Here is a 15,955-nt window from a genome sequence, read left to right as displayed (position 1 = left end):
ATGTAGCCATACAGATTATTTAATTCAGTAGAGAAATGCAGTCCATTCCAGGATAAGCTGCCAGACAAATTGCCAATTATAAGGTCAAAGGAATACATACAAAAGACCATCATAAAGCACTACAGCTCCAGAAGAGTGTACTTAGGCAGACTGACAAACCCTAACAGACAGAAATCAAGCTGCCTACATTCATCCCCTGCACAACATCCATCTTTCCAGCAGAGTTAAATGGAAACAGCAGCAAGGCTGCCCTTGCTGATACTGGAAATTGCTGTTTAAAGGCCTGGTTCAAACCAGTTGATGACAAGGAGTCTTCCATGGACTTAAGGGCTCCTGGGTTCATATTGCAACACTGAGGGAAAACAGATCATCCCACACAGTGTCTGCCACTGAGGCATAACACTTTGCAGGATATGGTCACTGTTTTTCTACTCCCCAGATAGGTTTCACTCTTCGCTCTCACTGAGCTAGGAACAGCCTAAGCCTATCACAAAGCTGTGCAAGTGACTGAAACAGTCAGATGAAAAGAACAGATTATGAAATGAAAACACGAGGGCTGCTTGTACTCTAGATCCCCTCCACCTCCTCCCTTAAGCCAGAGTGATTAAAAACACAGAGCTGTCTGGCACAAAAAAAAAGTGACCCATGCACTCATATCCTGGCAATTTGTGGGAATTGTCATAACACACCCTGAACAAAAAAGACCAAACAACATCTCTGCTTAGACCTAAATTAAATCCACTACAGCATTTGAGCACAAGTCCACTGCCAACCAGCAAAGACACACACTTCCATATAGATATGCTTTTTGTTTTGAAAAAGACCATGTAATTGCTGTTTTAAAGGTAAATCAGAACCTTAGAATAACTCCTATATTTTCACAAAACTTACTGGCTTAACAGAATTACAATACAGTGAACTAGAGTTTCATTTTAAAAAATTTGGTATGGTTCAGAGGGAAACTGCTCCCTCATCTCTCCCTGGCACCATACCCTCTGCCAAGGGTGTATTGGCCTTTCTGAAAGAGTTTTTTTGATGTTTTAAATCAGAGGGGTCATCAATGGCTCCCAGCCTTTATCTACTTACTCAGCAACATGCTGTCCGCACTAGAAGGCAAACTGCCATCATGGGTTGTCCTAAAGGAACAATTTAATCCCACAATGGGAATCAAACTCTGACATCTCCAATTCTTGAAAGCCCAAAAGCTCCAGTTCTATACCCAGAATACAGTACAGTTTAAAGGAAGAAATTATTTCATTCAGCCAATAGCTTACCTTGCCTTAAAGGCTTATTTCTAAATCCAAGACAAAGTTGTTTATAGGAATAATCATAAAAATGAAAGGTCTTCAGTGTAGCGTTAAAGAAAATTGAATGCAATTCTAGAAATCCCTTTTCTGTTCCTGATGAGAATTTGTTAACATTAAAAGGTAATTGCTTATTCCAGTTTGTCTTTCATAGTGCAGTACATTCAGTTTTCCCTCTGAAAATACAGAAATCCAAACATTCCATTTGGATAAGGTAAAGCATTGTTTTGACTGTTCAAAATAAGTTTCATTAAGGCAGACATACTCCCCAGGCAAATTTCAGTTTCACAAGTGGCATTTCCCAATAAGCAAACATTATTTTAAATAAATTTGAAGCAGCATTTTTGAGAAATAACTAATCCCAGACTTTTAGATAGGAGACATGCTCCAAGTTAGTATATAGGAATAATTATTGTTCTCATATTCTAAAGACAATAAACCAATATTGCCTGGTGTTTCTTTGCATTAGTGTTGACTGTTTTCATCCTACTCTCCTCATGATCTTTAATACAAATCGCACAATTATAGCACCAGAATTTATATCTATAACTAAAAAATTCCTTGGGCATGTATCACTATCAAAAGTAAAGCCCTGTGGGAAGTGTTGCACTTCTCATCTGCAGCCTTCTTTACAACACGATATTACTGCATACACTTGGACTTGCATTCTTTCTTTATAACAGGGTTGTGGGGTCTTAACGAGGGCTCTGAATCGTATTCAGTGAGCAAAACACCCTAGCCACATTTGTCTTTTTTTTTTTAAACCAAAGATAAAACCTCTCCCACAAGTCTGTCCCACTATTCTACAGAGGTTACCTCCTCCACAACTGCCAGCAGAAAGGAAAAAAATAAATAAATCGATGCTTCTGCTGCTGTGCTTCAATCTGAAGTCCTAGCACTGCAGGACTTCAAGGTACAGAAGCTGAGGGAGAAGGTCACATACTTCCTCCACTCAGCTGTGTGGCACACTGGCATAGTTAGTTCACATGTAAGCACTGATTAAAACTCACCACGTTCCTAAATAGATGTAAATGAGCAGATTACTGCTTGCCCAAGATAAGGGAAGATTCAGAAAAAAATTAATATAAATAACTGCTCCCCAAGTCCTGCTTCATCTCTAGCCCCTGTTCAACAACCATTACTTGAGAGGATCTGCTACAGAAGGTGGCAGAGTGCTAACCCAGTCTTGCACACATGCCACACAATGCTGATGTGCAGGGACATACACAAGAAAAAAGCAACTGGTCTTGAATAGCCCATTATGCAGCTGCACTACTAATACCTGAATCAAAAAAATCCTCTCTCTGTAGGGTGATATTAGCACAATGAGCCCAGCAAGCCTGTGGGCAGAGATAAATGCTGGAGTACAGCTAGGATGTCACCTGAGGACACAAGCTGGGAGACTCAGACATGCAGAAAAATTCAGACAGTATTTACTGCAGAATTAAATAAGCTGTCCTAAAACTATTTCAGTGTCCCTAAACGCACATTGACTACCACACTTGCTCAGATAAACATGGGGGCTCACTTAGAAATTAAAAACATCAGTTCACCGCTGGAAATAACAGGAAAAATGTCCTTAGTGTTGTTCCTTAAATATTTTTAAGGGCAGTTTACAGAAGGGAGGGAACTCCCTGAACACCTCACTCTGCCTAATATTCTTCCCCTTTGCTAAATAAAAGTCTTCTGGAAGCCACAACAGCCCCTGTAACTTTAAACCTGGGCTGAGATCATACTTTTACTACTGACCAAACAGAGTGGAGAGGGCGGGCCTGGCTCTTCTTGGAGGACCACCTAAGGCACGCTCCCACCCCTTGGCTAAAGGAAATAATGCTGACTCCACTCCGTTTTCTTTAGCTGTACAGTTATCTGTGGAAACCTTCCCTGTTCAGCCTGCAGCAGTTAAAGGAATATTTGGAATACCGAAGTATTTGTTGCAGGGATTTCTTTTTCTGATCTCAATTCTCCCCTGCCTCTCAAAGAAATTAATCAGAATTTGAAGCCATCTCATCTCAGGATTGGGAAGCTGTTCTTCAAGAAGATCAAAGATGATTGTTAAAGTTCAACTCTTCATTTTCGTTCTAGGGACCATGCCTTTCATAGCACTTGCTGAAGAAGGTAAGAACTTTGGTTGAAGTTATTTCCAGTCGCTTCCTGTAATTTAACAGTTTGTTTGCTTACTAACAGGCAATGTAGTTGCTCTGTCCTGTTTAAAAAACTTTCTTCTGAGTTCTTAAGCTATTAATAAGCATTTATAATCAGGAAAGAAACAAAAAATTCAGATGGGCTGAGTTATGCTCCATTAGAAAAACTCTGTGTGTCTTTGTAAGGGAAGAACAGTCCAAGCAGGGAAGGAATTACATCAACAGCCCTTGGAAATGTCTTCATTTTCACTGCAATAGATGCACAGGAGACTACAAGCAATCATTTAGTTGTAACTGGCATTTAAGTGGTGAAACTCTCCATGAAAGTAACTTTTAAATCTTAGCATTCAATAATTTAGCTTCTGTAATTACAGGCATTACAACAGCTTAGAATTTGAGCCCTATTTTTTGCTAATACTAACTTAGCCATAAGCAACATACGCAAGTGAGGGAAACTAACACAGGAAGAACTATTACCTAAAACTAATTTAGAAAGCATTATGTATCTATTCAGATAAGTGTATTTATCAATTTCTTTTGACTTTTATAAGAAATATACAAAATATCCTTTTAGGTAAAACAGATATTTAAAATCTTTTTACCACTGAAGAAGACTGATTTATTAACAGTAAATCTGAATTACCCTGAGCAGTACTTGATTTCAGGGACATTATGCCCAAATTCAGACTTTCTGTGTAGTATTTGACTCAATGAATTGGCCACCAGGCAAAGTGCCTGATGTATGATGGATGCACAAAGTACATTTGCAGTGGTGAAATGCAGCTACTCCTGCTACAGAACATGCTGCAAGTACCAATGCTCTGAAAACAACCTGAAATTCAACTCTCTGGTCTTCCAAAGCATCAATCTATTTGTCTGACTTGAATCTGGGGACCCTAACTGAACCATATAGCCCGATTTTTTGCCTGGTGACAATCAGTATGATTCTCATTGAAACTATATTACCTAAAAAGGTTGGGCCAGGTGATCCTTGAGGTCCCTTCCAACCTGGCGTTCTATAATTCTGCTACAAATAATGGAGCTATATCAAGATACTCTGTGTGGATGTTGAAACTTCTAGTGGGAATTCCCGAGACAGTTTGGAATTATACTTCAAAATTTTATAGAATATCCAAAATCAACAGGTACTAGGCAACTCCAAAATACTGCTTTCCAGGCTCTGATAAGCACTTAACAGCTCACCCTGCTAACTTGCCCTTAAAAAGCATCAATATTTAAAGTACTAAAATATAAAGCCATTAAAAATTAGGAAAAAAACACCACAGTTTTATAAAAATACCTTAAGCAGTTTCTAGGATACTAGAATCACAGGGAAATAAAGGGTCTTTCATCTTAAGGTTTTTGGGGGAAATCTGTCAACTCACAAGAAGGAGTCCTGCAACAATCCGGTTGAAACCCTATTAGCCAGAAAAATGCTGAAATATTTCCTGCTTGCAAGATTCTACCTCTGTTTTATTATCAGTATAGTCTGCTCTGAACTCCAGCATTGGATCCAGAGCATGTTTTACAGTATTTAAGGCTGTTCAGGTTTTAAGACTTTCTTCACATGGAGTCATTTAGGATGACTTCCAAAGGATATGCCAGGAAAATAGACTGCAGATACAAAATAAGCAGATCCTGAATATTTAGCATACGTATCACTACTGCTTACTGATTTCATCAGCAATTATAAGTTAGAACAGACTTAAAAAAAGACAGTGCCACCTTCAGCAGTCTGTGACTGCCCTGACAATGAAGATGGAAAATTAACTAATTCACTTCACTCTTCTGTAAGCTTCCAAGTAAAATTAATGGCAGAAATTAACAAAAATACAGGAAGAAAACCTAGTGACAGATCTTACATCACTGTCTACTTAAAGCACATTCACACATGCTCTGTGTTATCCATTCATGATTTAAATCCTGAAACAGCCCAGTATTTCTTTCTTACAGCCAAGGACAGCCCTGAGCATTATACTATATGAACTCGTAGACTAAAGCATTTCCTATTGCATGATTAGCAGATTGATTGCCTTTTGTGATCCTATTCAGCCTATAAAAATTCAAATTTTCAGGATCAGACCAAATGATTTGAAATGGAACTTGGTTTATATTTTTTCTGGACACAGCAATAAACAGTTAAAAGCACAAGCATTGAAATGCATGGTTTACAGAGGAAACAATTTTATTTTAAACCTTTCCCATGGTGCAAACACCATTGCAAAGATGGAGATTACTCTTCGGGCTGTCACATAACATGAACAAAAATGAACATGATTATTAAGCAAGTTACCACATGTCACTTAAGCTGTGTCAACTGTTCACGTTCTTGATCTTACCCAGAGGCAAATACTAGATTATAACTCCTTATGAAAGTCTCAAAATAAACAGGTTTATGCTAGGTCATGTTACTTCACATTTGTTTTGGACTGAAAGTAAACACATGTCAATTCAGGTGAAAAGTGTTGATATGTTATGAAAGGAAACTGAAGTTTACTGCCAACCACAAAAGACTACAAAGATTTCTATATTTTTCAAAATAATAAAAACAGAATTGACAAAATTACAATAAAAGATTTTTTTTAAAGTATCTTGATTTGCACAAACTCTCTTGCCAGTTCATTGGCAAAACAAACCAAACTCAGGCAGCTCTAAACTCTTCTGAAAAATCAAATTCTATAGCTGCTGTTAGTAAAGAAAATAAGCAGTCACATGTGACTCCAAAAGGGAGCCAATTTTTGGTAAATAAGCATGATAATCTTTTACTCTGTGTCTGGCTGCATCATCTTTGCCCAGCCCTCCAGTCTGTCCAGATCTCATAGAATGGCTTGAGCATCAGAAAACAAATTTTGCTTTCTCTTCATAGGGAAAGCAGAGCCTTGCCCATCTGTATTGCAAAAGTTATGTTTTAACCTATGTAGCTTTACAAGCAAAGGAAATAATGACATTAAAAAGCTCACAAGTGAACCTTTCATCAACTCGGGCTGCACAGTGAAAACAAACTAGAGATACCAGATTTTCAGCTGCTGTCATTCAAGGGCTTCCCCAGAACCCATGCATTTACCCCAGATTTAGTACTTGTAAATAATCTGCAAAAATAAGCAGCTGAGAACCTAGAAATATCAAAGATCATTTTAATAGATAAAAAATTGTAAAAATGCATGCAGGCTGCTGGGCTCTGACAGAAGCATGCAGTGGTTCCTCCTCATGTCATTTGAGGCAAGCCATACATACATGTGTGCCACAGAAATAACTGTTTGCCCAGCTCTAGCAAATGGTTTCTCTCAGTTGCATGTTTATTTTGTTGGTTTGTTTGCTTTTTGTCTGGATGCAGCCAGGGATTACAGGCTGCCAGGTCCATTCACTGCATCCCAGATCCATGCTGCAAACAGGCAGCCTCTCCAAGGGCCTTCTCTGATTCCTTTGTGCAGACACACACCATACCCTCCCTCCATTTGAAATAATGCTGCAGCAAAGCCCACATTGCTGTGTGGTGCACAGCTGCCTACACAGCATTTCAGACAAAGATACAGAACTGGGAATATAGGTACTTAGGGGTGTTCTAAAGAGAAGCAAGTAAGATAAATAAAACAAACTTACTTCTGATTCCAACACACCATCTCAGAAGCCTGGCCAAAGACTCTTAGAGGAGACAAACTGATGCTGTGCACATTCTCATGTTGCTTTATGACTTCCTCATGTTTTCCATCTTTGTATTTGTTGATCACAAACACTACAACATCCAGTATAAACTGCATCAGAATAACCCCTTGTGAGTGCACAATTCCACTGTGTACACCATTTCAGGCAAACACATACTATTTAATCCCTCCTAAGAGACTGCTGCTAAATCTGGAAAGGGGACACACTCGATTCCAAATGCATGTTAAAATATTTTTATGGGCATGAAACCCATCCAAACATTAGCTAGTATGTTATTAGTTAGTATGAAGGTCACACTAAACATTTGAATGGATCTGGTTTGCTGGGTGGCAATATAAAGCAGCAAGCCAAAAATTCCTGTGTGAACAAAATTAAACAAAATTAAAGCCTAACCAGTTTCCAGTGACAGTGTTAGCAAGATTTCAAATAAATTAGTTCAGAAATGATCACGCAAACAGTTCCCCTGGCAGATACAAGGGGTTAGTAACCTTCATCAAGGCAGCTGTGAAAGGGCAGATCACTACAGCTGCCAAGTTTTGGGAAGGAAGTGATTCAGGGAAAAGATTAGTTTATTACTGTATTAGAGGTCATTTCTTAATTCCTTTTGTCTGCGTTCACATATCCCATCTGTACACAGATTGGCTTTCTGCTGCACATCCCAGAAAACTTGCTGATCCATTGGATGAAATGTACTTTTCTCCTGTCTCAGCTCCAACACTCATTCCTTCCTTGTCAGCCATGGAGTGATAAACACAGTACTGTATTGCTGCAGTTTTAGGTGCCACTTACAGAATGATGGAAGAGACTGACACCTTCACAGTTCCAATAAAACACTTATTGCTCAGGGCAGACAAAGAAATTGCTGGACAGACCGAAACAGTTGCCATAGGGTCATGGGGCTGCAAATATCAGTAAGTGGTTTTATCCCACATTCATGGGAGAGCAACTCTGAGAACAGTGTATTTACCAGACAAGAAATCAGATATTGAAACAGCAAATTAAAAATATAAACCTTAGAAGACTCATCTCTAGTTCTGCAAGGAATATTTTAAAGGAATATCCTGTAATGGAGTTTAATACTTCCTTCTTAATACCCACAGTACTGTGGACTGTTTTATTATGCAGAAGAGAAAGCTTAATAAAGTTACCACCTTGTCCTCTTGTGGCTTTGTTTCATAACTGTGGTTGTGGGTCATACACAGAAAAATAACTGCTCTTCAAGGCCCAGCTATATATCTGCCTAGTGAAAATATATTTTGTTTTGCTTTTCCTATGTAAGGGCAGTGCAGAACACCGTAACATTCAGAAGACATGTGATTTACTTCAGAATTAGCCAAGTGATTCTCTGCCACTTGGCACTGCAGATTTAAATACTGGCTTTGTTTCTTCAGCTTAGCCAGCCACAGTAGTAGGGTGTGGTGACCAAAGGAAATGTTTCTAACAATCCAGTGAAACATTATCATGGTGAGCTCCATGGAATACCTGCACAAAGTCAGTCATGCTCCTAAATAAGGCTGAGCTAAATCCTTCCTTGTGCATCATCATTTTTCAACTGGCAGATACTTTCCAAAGTTCATGGTATTTTGTCATCCAGCCTCCTTCATTACATAAAACAAAGCTGTCAGGCTTTGTCTAACAAAACTGCAGTGAGCACTTCAGCATTTAGACAGAACATACTTTCTCCTGATCAAAGTCTAGACACAAACATGTGCCAGGGTATTTCTTTGTTATGGCACGATACATCACTCCAACTTCAATAAAGCATTCACAAAGAAAATAGCAATGCTGTGGCCCCACACAGGCTAAGGATGCTGCAGATGTCATGAATTTTGCAGAAGCCACAAGTACCAATGAGAATCAGTTCTCATTAGGAAACCTCCTTGCCTTTCTAATTTACCTGCCCAAAGGTTCAAAACCCAGAATCTACATTACCTTCTTCAAAACTTCAAATTTTCAAAGCCTATGAGACTGTGTAGCGTGGATTTGGCAGTGTTGAACCATTTCACTTAAAAAAGACTACACCTATATGCTCCTTCCAAATACCCAAAAATGCATAGGCAATTATAGAAAAATAATGTAAAACTGCTTTCAGAGAAAAATAACTTTATAAGATACATTTTGGACCTGTGGCGCCCATCTCATTGAGGATGAAGCCAAATAATTGTATTTGAAATTGTAGACAAAATTATACTTGAAAACTACAGAGCTGCTGCTAAAATATAATAGGCAGATACTTTATCAAATTACAGTTTTTGGTGAAGCTTCTACCACAACGAATAAAAGTTTTCACTGAACTACAACTGAACAAGATTCTAGTAACATGATACTGGCTTTAGGACTCAACTTTGCTCACAATTCAATTAAGGTTTGTGAGTGAAGAATGCTTCCTCAGAAAGGGAATTCCTGAAACAGGATATGAATGCTGAGTAAAATATGGCCAAAACAGGAGAGCTAACACATATACAGTCCTTCAAACAACACCACTGAGTTCAGGAAGCACATAGTGAAAACAGTCAACTCTAGATAGGTAGCTCAGTAATATCTCACAGAAGAGTGATGTCTCCCAAGTGACCAATCCCACTCAATTCTGTCCCTTGCTTTCCTAGAGAAGCATTTCACAAGGCACCCATCTAGCACAGCTCAAGAGGATAAAACATGATTTTGGTAAGATACAGATAAAAACAAACTTGCATTTTTAGATAAAATATTTTGGTTCACAGTTTTCCTGATAGTTAACTTTTTAGCTGTTATAAATAACTTGAAGCTGCTTTTTTTTTTTTTTTTTTTTTTTTTTTTTTTTTAAATAGGAGCAGAGGGACAATGGGCAATAAAGATTATTTCAGCTCTCACTAAAGGGACCTGCTGGTCTCTTATCACAGATGGAAACTCATTCTATCTCGAGGGCTTCCTGTTTTAAGGACTAAGTTAAAATACAAGCTTACAACTGCTTTTGCTCACTAGTGTCTGGGCTTATTCAGACTGCTGGGAAAGAAACAAGATCCAACAACATTTTTCATCTTCAAAAGTATCTTTGTGGGGTTTGGAGATACCTGAAAGAAATGCTAATGAACAACAGTTTTACAACTCACTCTCCTTTCCAACACAACCACTGTGCTTTGAAAGCAACCCTAAGAGGTTTTTCTAGTAAACTGTCACTCCGTGCATAACAATGAGTAGTGAGCTCATCTTCCCCTAAGTGGGTCATGGGATGCTTAACCATGGGATGTTTTCACAGCAGTATTCAACTTTTAAAGACATCACATTTTCGCCTGGTGTGCAAAGCAGCAGCCTGATAGCAGCTGGGGACTTTGAACTTGAAACACACCCAGCTGGAACTTGAGCAGGAAGAGATGCAATCATTAATTCACATCTGCAGCAACGTATAGCTGCAAACAGAAGAGGCCACAGTGCTAGTTGGAGACAATCACAGCACTGAGAAGCACTGCTTTTATTTACAGCCTCCTCTAAGATAATATTAAGAACATATGCAGAAGCACTGCTTAACCCTATGGCTCATGCTCCATTTGGCCTAGATCAGATGAAACCAACAGATGACTAAAGCACACACACCCTTACATCAATTTACATTCTCTTTGATGTCAGTAGTACATAAGCTCTGTACTGGGTATAGGCAAAGACTTTGAGTCCAATAGTTTATCTCAATTTCATTTTTAAAATTTATTATGACTCTGACAGATTTGTATAGTATCAAATATTCCTTCCTAAAAAGCAATGCACTGATAGCAAGTCACCTCCCAGTCTTCCTTTTGGCAATAGTTCAGTAGTGCCTGTTTAACTACCTCTCAGCCCACCTCCAGTTACTGTCCAGAAAAACTACCCTGGAAACACAGTCCAGGGTCTATTCTCCAGCAAATACAGAACCTCAGCTTGAATGCACTATTAGGCAGATTGGACAGGGTTAGAACAAGATCTTCACATTGACAGAAATTAGTTCAACCTGTGAGCTTTAGGAGCTAATAGAGCTACCCAGGTTCCCCTTGCAGTTAAGGAAAGGCAGCACTACCAAAGATGACCCAAATCTGAGGTGAGCCAAATTACCTTCTAGAACTGTATCATTCTCTAAAGACTATAAAAAGATAAGGGCAAGCAGACATCTTATTTAGGCACCTTTATTAAGAACCTAAAATTAGGCAAGATTAATCTGGGCCACTTCCTTTTGCCAGTCACTGTACACAGAGAGCAACTGCACTGAAACAGATTTTCTACATGTTGCTTATTGCCAAGAATCTGCAATAACTTAATCACACAAAAAGTAATTTCATGTTTCTTTGTGGCTTTCACTCATTCTCTACACCTTTGTTCTGTGACACTCTTCCCTTCCCTGCCTTCACTATCAAGTGATTCTTCAGGGCTGAAAGCTACTGCCATGCCAAGAGTACAAGCAGCTTCTCTGAATAAGCTGCTTGTTGTTAACATACAAAACTCATTTCACTTTCTACTTGGGGTTTTTCCTCTGGTAATTGGTTTTCTCCTTCTGTGCATATTTTGCAACTAGCGAATAAAGGACTTTTTTCAGTTCCAACTGGGGTTTCAAGGTAAACTGATCCATACACAATCCCTGTTGTTGAGCTTTACTTCTATTTTTCTTTACACTTATAAATAATCCCAATGTTGTACTTGAAAGACATTGCTTCATAAGCAAAAAAAAAAAAAGTATTATAAAGTAGTGCCATATCTTAAAATGCCCTGATATTTAAAAGGTGGCTTAATCACACACCTTAAAGTCAAGCCCCCTTTATTTTATAGCAACAGAAAATTTTTGAGGCTGCTCACCTGGGTTATTTCAATCTAAAATGACCAAAAAGATTATTTTTACTACCTAACTTAGAAATATTATTTACTCTGCCCTGTTCTAGTCTTTCCATGAACTATAAGCTGATTTTGGGGAGACTGGCTGTCTTAACTAGCCACTATGTTAGACCCACAACCTACCAAATTACAGGGGTATCAAACTACATTGCAAAGGAGAGAAAGATTAGGTACTCTCTGTTCACAGTTAATATATTAGCAGCTGACAGTTGTTACCTGACATACAGAGGCAAATGATGTGTGAGCATACAGCTTTCTTCAACCCCCCCAAAAAACTCTGCTTTTTGAAGACAATGAGCACTGCTATAATTCCCATCACCTTCAGCTATCATTGCAATATTTCCTAGTAATAACTCAGTATTATGCTAAGGAAAAAAATAATGAACTGGATTTGAAAATGCTTGGAGTAACATTTGTTGTGTTTGCTGAAATAAATAGAAGATAGATGCAAAATTTCAATCCAGAAAACTTCTGAAGTTTCTGCTCAGGACAATGTGTATTATTAGCTCTTTATTTAAATGCTGGTAGAATTTGCAGAACTCTTACACCCCAGGCAATAACAAAACAAGCAGCCTCACCTACCTTTATAATCATGCTGAATTAGGAACTCCCAAGAGAAATCACTCCACATTAACATCACAGTGTATGGTCATAGTTTTATGAATCAGCATAAAGCTTAGTAAAAGTATACCTGTGTTTTCAAAATTTTACTGATAGTGCTTCACATATCCATATCTTTCATGTCCTACCTTGTTCCATCTCATTTTTCCTATTGATCAAGTTGGACTGTATTTTAAAGAAAAATCATTTTGGGCCACAATTTGTCTGTTATACCAAAGGACACAGATGACTTATATAGATCTATAAACAAAAAGGGAGACCTTACAGTAAGCACTAATGATAATTCTAAACACAAAGGATGAAGTTGGGACTGAACTGAAAGATGGAGAAAGCTTTTGCTATTTTAAAAAGCAGAGATGCTTGAATTGATTCAAATGCATAAGCTGATGTTAAACTTGAAATTTAGAGTAGCTGCATCCACCGAGGGCAGGGTGGGCACAGAATCTTTTCTTTTAAAATCTTTTATTTGACAAAGCACTTAGTAACTAATGTTTCAAGGTTGTGCTAGGGTTAAGTTATGTGTGCTTAAGCTTTGTCCTGCAACCTTGTACACCAGAATAGGAGAATTCAAAGTTAGCCCAAAAACTTCTGCAAAGGTAAGCCTGCAAGGGAAGGGAGATTTAAAATTACATAGATGTCATGTTTAATAATTATATATCAAAGTAGACAGGACATGTGAATACCGAGTAAAAATCTAATTAATTTTCTAATATTTTATTCAGCAAGCTCAGTTCTAGAAGGAGAAGAAAGTGCAACAATTGATTTCAGAGAAAAAAATTACACAGAATTTGAGGAATTACCAACTCTGGTGAGTAACATCTTAAGTAAAGGTTCCTTCAGGTTACCCTGATTTCATATTCCTAGTATTTTCTCTGGCTTAGTCTTTGAATGATCATTACAAATGATAAAGAATAAACTTGAATTCTAAATATAAAACCAATCTAATGACAATGCTTTTGGTTTGCAAGCAATCAGGTTGAAGGTGACAAAGCTGAGAACTTTAGGAGTTTTTCTGTGCTACAAAAAGGATTCAGAACCTGCTTGTTCATTGCCATTTGCCTCTTAAGTCAGTCTCTCTCTGTTAGCTTAAATGAAACCAAATTTACAGGGTAATGTAAAAAATGAAAAAAAGCAGGTGTGCAATATTCTGCAGTCCACTCTACACCTTTTGTAGTCCTACTAAGAGGTCATCCAAGCCTCTAGCTGGGAAGACAAATCAGCTTACTTTGGGTTTTTTTGGGGCATTGGACACAAGTGTAAGACGACAGGTAACAGCTAAAAAAGCATCCACAGGGCACCTGACAGAACAAGAAATTTAAATGCTTGTTTTCTATTTTCTATATGTAGACTGAATGTACTGAGGTTTTCTTTTCCCTCTTTTTTCCTCCTCAATTCTTGTAGTTGCCCACAAAACTACACAATGTAACCAATCTCTTGCAGTTTGGACAACTGATGACCACAGAAAGTGCATTTGACCCACTTGATGTCAGTGATAATTCTACTGGTTATGAAGCTAACACAGAAAATGTTGATGGTAAAAACATCTTTCACTTCTATTTTTATATCAAAGTTCTTCTGCCATCTAATAAAACAGTAACTGGAAAATTCAAATACCAAGTTTAGGGTGCTCTCAAAGGCAGCATTGCTGATTTTTGAAAGGGAAGAGTAAGATTTCTAAAATTACTCCTTCACAATCACTCAGCATCCTAGTCTCATAACAGATGTGTGCTGACAAAAGCATTCTCTGAAGCTTTTCATGTGCTCACTTCCTATTGCAAGAACAAATTATTACACAGTCCTCAAACCTTTGTGATAAGAGTTGATAGAAGTTTTCCTTGGATATAGCATTATAAATTGGGATCCTAAACTGTACAAAGCATTAAGTAAATATTCTCTTTCTGACTTTACAGGTAGACTGAATGAAGAACCAGAGAAAACTGAAAAAGGTATTAAATATAATTGCTTATAAAGACAAGGGAAAACTTAACAGCCAGGTGACACTCTTCTAGAAGCTACTAGCTATGCCCATGCTATTCTTAAATAAGAGGTTCAGGAGGAGCCATGACCTGCTCCCTGATTTGTCTCCTGAACCTAAACCTACTTCAGAGTTCAGAAGAGAAGGAAATTTTCCCTAGAGTGGGATGCAGCAGAGCCCTGTCAATTCTATCAGCAGTCTCTTATAAATGGCTTCCATGAGAAACATGCTAACATTCCCAGTTTCTTCTTTCAGGTGGTCTGGAAACAGTTGCACTGGTTGGAATAATTATTGGAATCATAGTTGCAGTTGGAATCCTTGTAGGAATAATCATCGCTGTTGTAAGGAAGATGTCAGGCAGGTACTCGTAAGTAAATTGCTAATCAGACTTTTCCAACAATCCTCCTCTGAGCAAGGTCACAGGAAGCACTTGGGAAATTGCTAATGCTTTGTTTTGACAAAATACCCTGTTCTCATATTATACAGTGCCTACTGCTTCAGCAAGAGCTGCCAGTGTGATGTGGGTGACCTTAAGCCCCCTGACATGCTTCAGAAAAAAATGCCAAATACTTGCATGTTGTTATATCCATTAGGTGCCTGGGTCTTGGATTGGTCTATTGCACAAAGGCAAAATTCCCTATCAAGTATTACTGAACCACCTTCTGGAAGTCCTGGATAACATGTGAACCATTTCCCTGGACATTGTGGCAGCTGTTTTGGTACCAACAAGATTCATTGATGCCATGCAAATCTAAAGTGCTTTACAAAATCCAAAGTTCAAAGAAAGTCACACTACATTTAACAAATACTGTTCACCAAGTGTGAGGAGAGAGCAGAGTAAACTAGGAAGGGAAATAAAGAGGTGACAGGAAAGACGAGAGGGGGGGAAAAAACACAACACATTTTGGTAACCATAAACAACAATATATAGTCTGTGTTTTCTTTTACAGGCCCTGAAAATAGTTGAAACAAGCAACCATGCCATTCTACACCAGAAAATACAAGTGCTTCTTATTTTATAAAGACTAAAGACTATTCCTGTAACAGTGTGAGAAAATGATCCATGGAAAATAAGGTCAAAGAATTCCAGATCTATGGGGATGCCACACAGCCCTAAGAACTCCTTTCCCTTCTCCCTCCCTACTCCTACAGAGTATGCAACATCTCAAAATTTTACTAACCAAGGGTTTATTAGAAGAAAAGACTATACAGTAAGAAAAAAACAGAAGCAATGAGATTTACATCTGAAATGTGACTTGCAGGTAATACATGCTAGCTTAATTTTTAAAATGCTACCATAGAGTATTTTGCATTACATTTTATGCTTTTGTTTTAAAAACATGTCAAAAAATATTTAAAGTGGTTTTGGCTGGTTAAGTGCTTGTGGCATGTTTTATCTACCAAATGATGTATCAAAA

The 15,955-nt window shown here is 38.1% G+C and overlaps 1 protein-coding gene across 1 annotated transcript in view; it reads left to right on the top strand.

The window, feature by feature from the left end:
• PDPN (podoplanin) overlaps positions 1-14,908 on the top strand; it is a 20,945-nt gene extending 6,037 nt beyond the window's left edge. The window contains exons 2-8 of the mRNA XM_010005227.1: positions 3,197-3,231; positions 3,321-3,422; positions 13,285-13,370; positions 13,634-13,642; positions 13,964-14,096; positions 14,473-14,508; positions 14,793-14,908. Of these exons, the coding sequence (XP_010003529.1) occupies positions 3,197-3,231; positions 3,321-3,422; positions 13,285-13,370; positions 13,634-13,642; positions 13,964-14,096; positions 14,473-14,508; positions 14,793-14,908 (517 nt within the window). The remainder of the gene's footprint in view (positions 1-3,196; positions 3,232-3,320; positions 3,423-13,284; positions 13,371-13,633; positions 13,643-13,963; positions 14,097-14,472; positions 14,509-14,792) is intronic.
• Positions 14,909-15,955: the final 1,047 nt, after the last annotated feature.

Source organism: Chaetura pelagica, unplaced genomic scaffold, assembly GCF_000747805.2.
Source record: "Chaetura pelagica isolate M959 unplaced genomic scaffold, ChaPel_1.0 scaffold159, whole genome shotgun sequence".
Lineage (NCBI taxonomy): Eukaryota > Metazoa > Chordata > Aves > Apodiformes > Apodidae > Chaetura > Chaetura pelagica.
This window is presented reverse-complemented; position numbering and strand designations above follow the sequence as displayed.